Source organism: Polistes canadensis, unplaced genomic scaffold (genome assembly GCF_001313835.1).
Source record: "Polistes canadensis isolate GaletaPanama2010 unplaced genomic scaffold, ASM131383v1 scaffold_121, whole genome shotgun sequence".
In the NCBI taxonomy this organism is placed as follows: Eukaryota; Metazoa; Arthropoda; class Insecta; order Hymenoptera; family Vespidae; genus Polistes; species Polistes canadensis.
This window is the reverse complement of record NW_014569668.1, coordinates 431,634-438,191: the sequence shown is the minus strand read 5'-3', so window position 1 is coordinate 438,191 and position 6,558 is coordinate 431,634. Positions and strand designations below refer to the sequence as shown.

Genomic DNA, 6,558 nt, shown 5'->3' with positions numbered 1-6,558 from the left:
CTCTCTCTCTCTCTCTCTCTCTCTCTCTCTCTCTCTCTCTCTCTCTCTCTCTCTCTCTCTCTCTCGGGGCCAACTTTAGATTACGCCGAAAGCTCCATTTATTTTTGTATCGCATTGTGTCACGTTGAAATCGTATGAAATGTCGATCAATATAAAAAAAAAAACAATAAGAGAATCATGTCACTTAGACGCTTCACGATCTCGATCTTATACGTTCATCGTGCGAACCTGACCTACCACGTCGTTTGCTCGGATAAGCAATGGTGTTTCTCGATTCGTATCTGTAGTTTACAAGTTGCACACACGAGCGATATGACTACTAGTCGTTACCGTTTTCCAAGTAAAACGTCAACACGGAAATTACTTGGTCCTTTTAATGTCTATATCGAACGATCTTTAGCTCATTAACTATCATTAATTGATTGTTTTATTAGCTTCAAAGGATCTCTGATTCTCAGATACCTTTAATTATTTCTTTTTTTTTACATACGCTTATGGTTTGTTAATCATGAGACAGGTTCTTTGACAAGTCGTATGTTATTTTACTGCTGCGATACTTTTCTAGTGTTTAGAGTAAGTGTGACTACCTTTTCTACGTTTACATACATCTACGCGAGTAAGTTTAGTATCTTTGGGTAATCAGGTAAATTTCTATTTCGGTAATTCCTGCGATGCGAAATAATGATTAACATGACTATCGTTACTGCTTTTTCTTGCAACATATGCACCATAATTTACAACATTCGTAAGCGTGAAATATGCACGATAGAAAGTGACTTTGGTTCATAAAATGTTGAGAAGAAGAAATAATAACAATAGTAATAAATTTTTCATTAGATTTGTTTCTTTATTCTTATCCCAAGTTAAATTATATCCCTAAAAAAAGGTGTTTATATTTTCAATCAATCTTAGGAGGAATCGTTTCTCTCTGGTGCCATAATACATATCTGCTTCGGCGTATCGTATGATGATATTCTTCATTTATATTTCCACGCACATACAATACGTATTCTACAGCACGTATTCTAAAGTGGCATGAGCGAGTACGACCAGCGGTCTCACTTCCGTTACGGAAAGGTTACCCCGGATACCTCGAAAATCGAATTCTTTGAAATACGCTTTAACTACCTAAGGACTACCTTTTCTAAATATCTATTAATATAAAATACCGATATTTGGACTATACTCTATAATTTATAAAAGATCCAAATGAATGTCGTCAAATATAATAATTATAGAAAGAAAATCATCCATCGAAAGAACGTCCAAAGAACGTCGAGAAAAACGTAAATGAGGTTATCGTGTGCAAGTCATTGGTCTATATGCAGAGGGACTCATAAAACTATGCGATATACTAACGTCGTTACGATAACTGGCCATACATAGAAATAAACTTTGTCTTGACTCGTTATGACTCGCTATAGTCGACGATTAGTCCTATTTATATTTTGCCGCATAGAAATTTCAAGTTCAAGGAAAGCAAGTGACACGGTAATTTGCTCACTCATGTCAGTTATGGTTAACACAGTTATGGTTGCGGTCATATCGCAAGAAAAACTTTGGCGAGCCAAAATACCAGTTCTTTCTTACAGACATTCGCATAATCTACGTGTTTTTTTTTTTATTGCACCCCATTCGATAGCACTCTATCGCAGTAGAATCTTCGTTATAATTCCACACTAATTAAACTAGTTTACTCTCGATTATTCGTTTTCGCATTAACAAATAAAAGTGCACTTTCGTGTATCATAGGGCCAAGTATGGAAGATTATTTTATGTGTTCTGCCGAACAGAAAGTCAGGTGAAGTGCAGAACCACGAATGTGGGCCATGAGAAAGTCTAACGCGCACGTTTTTTTTTCTTTCTTCGAGTTATTCGCATCTACTTTTGTGCAGTTTGATAACCAAAAAGTCGCGAATGCAGCCCACGAGATGGAAACTTTTAAGGCGAGTCATGGTTCTCGCTACACTACTACTATCCCATACTCTACCAATATTTATCATTTTAATAACTATTGTATATTGTTGAAAATATATTCTTTTATTATTATTTATTATTGAAAAAACTTTGTACTTTGTTTAACTTGTGAATAAAAAAAGGATTATTATATTAATATTACTAAAAAAAAAAGAAAAATGAAGTGTGAACAATTCCGAGAAGTTTCGCTGTTTCACCATTTGGTCGATAACGGAAACATTATCGAATTGATGCAAAGAGAAAGTTGGCCTTTTCCGTGCTCTTGAACAGGAGTCAAGTTCTTTGCCAACTTAAATTACACGCGTGTCACGCGTACGCGTAACACTAATCAACGCTATATACTAACTATTATCTAATTGTAAGTTATACAATTTTATAGATTGTATATTTCATTCGTCCTTTTCGTTCTTTTCGTTCTTTTCGTTCTTTTTTACGATATAATCTTCGTTCGGACCAACATATGTTACTTTCATTTCAAATAAGCGCATGAGAATCTATCTTATTATACGTATATGCTTCCTCCTCGAAGACAATTAGAATAATCGAAAGAGAGCGAACGTCTCTTGAAAACTTTCCCTATCGCATTTCAGACGACTGTCGAACTGATCGAAATTTGTAACACTTTCGAAATTCGTTACACTTCACTTTCGAAGTAACTACATCGTACAAATAATTTAGTCAAGTCGTTTTTAATAATCGAAAACTCAAAAACAAAAACGTTCAAATGAACTCTTTTTCTGCGACTTGATATTAATGTAATATCTTTATTTTTAGTTTATTAGATTCCATTGAAATTATTCTTTTTTCTATTGACAAAGTTAAAAAAGTAATAGGTAGTAGTAATACTGTTATAGAAATCGTATTTTTAACGATAAATGTTAGCATCGATCAAATTTGACGAACGAGACGAGGTAAAATAAAAGAGGAAGAAGTTTGCATGAAAGTCGTCCCAGTTTAGAACTCGAAAGTCCGTAGCCATGGCCACCTGTGGAATCAAACGAAGAGAAAAAGGATCGCAGAAGTATCGAAGAAGGATCGAAGATCAATCGCGTGCATAAATTCGAGTAAGTAACCCAAGCTGCATTTTGGGTTATATCGACAGATGGATACGAACAAAATACATAAATAAATAAAATATATAAATACGCAATATATATTATAGGCTATCGTAGTAAATGATTATTATTAAGATAAATACACACAAACGTGAGTCGTGGTTCTCAAGTGTAGGAATAATTCAGATAAAATTGGACTGCTAGTTAAAGATTGTGATCTAGGTTGGAGGAATCTTGCGAGTGGAAAAAAAATCTCGGCCAGTGACGGTGCTCTCGTTAAATAGCCAGCGCGGGTCACGCACGGCAGTTAGTTTATCGACTTCTCCTCCATCAAACTGGATTTACATAGAAACCTTTCCCACACACAAAACTGGGATTCGCTTAAACTGCCTACGAGTTGCTTTACGCTTGCCAACTGACTACTTTCGATTGCTGTTCAATATACTTTCCCAAAAACGCCTACTTATTTCGGCTATACCTATGTAAGTATACTATACACAAAACAACAAAGACTCGCGTGGCATCTGTACGAATACGATCTACGAGCGTACATCAACCTTTTGGAAAGCGACTCGATGCCAGTATTTCCGCAGGCGAAACTCCGAAAGGACTAATGCGCGTGCGACCTCCTTCTATCTCCTATACGATCTTTCGCTCGAATACTTTTCAATCCGACCATTTTCTTTAGATATTTCCTTTAGATATTTTCTTTACAGAGACGCGAGTAATTTAACTAATCGTTAAATAACTTGCAATAAAAAAGTTCGAATAATAAAAGACCAAATAAAAGAAAAAGACCATATAAAAGATCGGACAACTTTACGATTTGCGAATGGAAAAATATGCAGGCACGTTTTCTCTTATGAATGTCATTTAAATGGCTCCTTTTGTCCTTAGCGAAAGCATAACCGTTAACGCTTAACTGATATAGGAAGTACAGGGTGTGACATATATATCCGAGTTAATACTCGATTAAATAGAAATTCGCCGTAATAAACATTCGTAGGTGGAGCCATATCGTTAGGGAAGATCAATCGGATAATATTCGTTGCAAAAATGTATTGACAAATTTTAGCTATTAGCTATTAGCTCTTTTTTACAAGATAATCATTTTGCGGTAAAAAGGGTGGTGCATTTGTTGTTCTGCCTTGTAATTATAATGAACAGAAGGATAACAATGTGTACTCACCTGACTCTGGCCAACACGATAAGAGGCGGGATCAACGTCAACGGTTAGAAGCATGTCCTCGACCGCTCGACGTTCACCGGCAACAGGGCTGCCAGGTCGAGCATTCGCGTCGCTGGATAATAAAGCAAATCGACGTCTGAATTCGCCTAAGGCCATATACTTTGGGAAGCCGACCTTATGTAAACGTATAGCGTCTATTATCTGACTGCCGCGAATCTGGAACACGTGCATTCACGTAAGCCTTTTAATTATGCAATATCTAATACGTATATCTTTGTATATACGTAATATGTGATTAACCGAGATTTTGTCCAACTATATTGTCATAATTATTCAGTACAGTGATGACATATTCGTTACGTCAAAAAGTGACGAAAAATCCGTCCTTCACTCGGATCTCCATAGTATCCACATAAATATACATATTTTGGATATAGAAATAATATCAAAAATATATAACGAAGTAATATTTTTTGGTGCTTACCTGTGATCGTAAAAGAGGCACATTTATAACACTATCTTCATTTTGATTAGATTTTACAGATAATAAACTCTTATTATCGGTACAACCGGCATTATGTTGCGGTAGAAGGCAATGGATGAATTTCAGTCGAGTCCGACGAAGGGTCTCGATAAGGCCATCCTAAAATAAATGTAAACTTTTCATTTCATTCACAATGCTTTGTTCGAGAATAAACGTAATACAACACGTAGAAAAGTGAATATTTCTAGCCTTTTTTTTTATCTTACTCGAAATAAACATATAAATGCCACGAAAAGAAGCACTAAAAATAATAGATGACAATTAATTAAATATATTTCGTAGTACATTTTCAAGTAATGAAACGTGCTTCTCTTTTAAGATTGTTAATGAGGCAATGAGACAAGTATTTATCTCGCGATATAGCAGCGATCTTTGACACTGAGAAGAAAATCTAATCGAACAGATTTATAACTATAATGAATGATGTGATGATAAGCAAGCTAATAATGTGCTTGTTCAACAAAATAATTTATTTAATGTTCGAATGTAAAACGAATCTTTTTTTCTTTTTTTTACAAAAAAAAATAAAATAGATATACAATACATATGTACATGTAGATCGAATCACAAGAGTATTCGTATCCGCTCTCGCTGTAAATTTGAAATAATAGTTTAGTTTAGTTACGTAAAATGCTCTTTCGCAGTAAACTATTAAAAACGATTTAAAATTAAACGATTTAAAAATTGAACGATCCTAAAATAAGTTTCTGTGCATAAGAATTTGTATTAGAAGAAAATATTGATTGTTTTAAATTGACAGTAGACGGTAGGAATACTTCTGATTGTGAGACTCATTACGTATATACTCACGACTGTAAATTTCACTTGCAAACAAACATTTTTCCTTTTAACTGCCGTGAATGTTCTTCGAATACTCGAAGCTCTTCTCAAGGATTGCGACCCTTCCAAACCGGGCATGGAACCGCACAGAGCACCGGAGACCCCAGCACCTCGTGCACTTACGAATAGCATATTAACGTCTTCCCTATAAAAAAAAAAAATAAGCATAACAAAACACATATAGAAAACGTGTAGGATATAAAAAATGACTCGTTTTCATCATGAAGAATATACCTCGAACTCTCTTGGAGAATCGTAATCGCACTCTTGGCCACAGAATTTTCTCGCGTAGCCTTTAACCAACCAGTTGCAGTGTACAAAACAGGATTAGTACCTAACAAATGTTGAAGTACGAATTGATTGTTGCCCGGTGCCTTTCTCAAAAGCATCTGATGATCTGTACGAAAATAGGAAAGATAAAAATGAAACGATATTGAATGTTTATTTATAGAAAATAAAAGCCTTTAAGTAAATGTTTACCCCTGTCTCCATAATAAGAAAAGAGTCTATCCAAGAAAGTTTCATCGCTACCTCCGGGGCAAACAGTTTCCTCGTCCAACAACCAAAGTAAACCTTTCCGTTCCATTTGTCTACTAGCACTTAAATCGCTTTGACTCGTACGCAACATTGTAGCACTCTGTGAACTTGCCCTGTCCAAAAGAGAGACCAAACTTTGCGGAGATCCAATTCCATCTTCTTCGTAATCATCCTCGTAATCAACATCAATACTTTCCTGAACGTATCTATCTTTCGGTGCTACCAATGTCGTATGGTGGAAAAGTAATTGCAAACGTTCTTGCAGATAATTGTGACAGAGATCCTCGAAGCATGCTCCAGTTTGTCTGCCACACGAGGCGGGATTTTGAAAACCAGGAGAGTCGCACAACAAAAGAGAGGATACTGTATGCATCGACGATGATATAGATCTGTGTTGTGTCAATGCAAGAAAAACG

General features: G+C 35.6%; 1 protein-coding gene across 8 annotated transcripts in view; it reads right to left on the bottom strand.

The window, feature by feature from the left end:
- LOC106787959 (unconventional myosin-XVIIIa) overlaps positions 1 to 6,558 on the bottom strand; it is a 39,150-nt gene that overhangs the window by 14,173 nt on the left and 18,419 nt on the right. For all 8 annotated transcript variants that reach the window (XM_014750752.1, XM_014750753.1, XM_014750755.1 and 5 more), the window contains 5 exons: positions 6,086 to 6,531; positions 5,840 to 6,002; positions 5,576 to 5,750; positions 4,706 to 4,864; positions 4,222 to 4,437 (listed from right to left, as the gene is read on the bottom strand). In XM_014750752.1, coding sequence (XP_014606238.1) covers positions 4,222 to 4,437; positions 4,706 to 4,864; positions 5,576 to 5,750; positions 5,840 to 6,002; positions 6,086 to 6,531 — 1,159 coding nt within the window. The remainder of the gene's footprint in view (positions 1 to 4,221; positions 4,438 to 4,705; positions 4,865 to 5,575; positions 5,751 to 5,839; positions 6,003 to 6,085; positions 6,532 to 6,558) is intronic.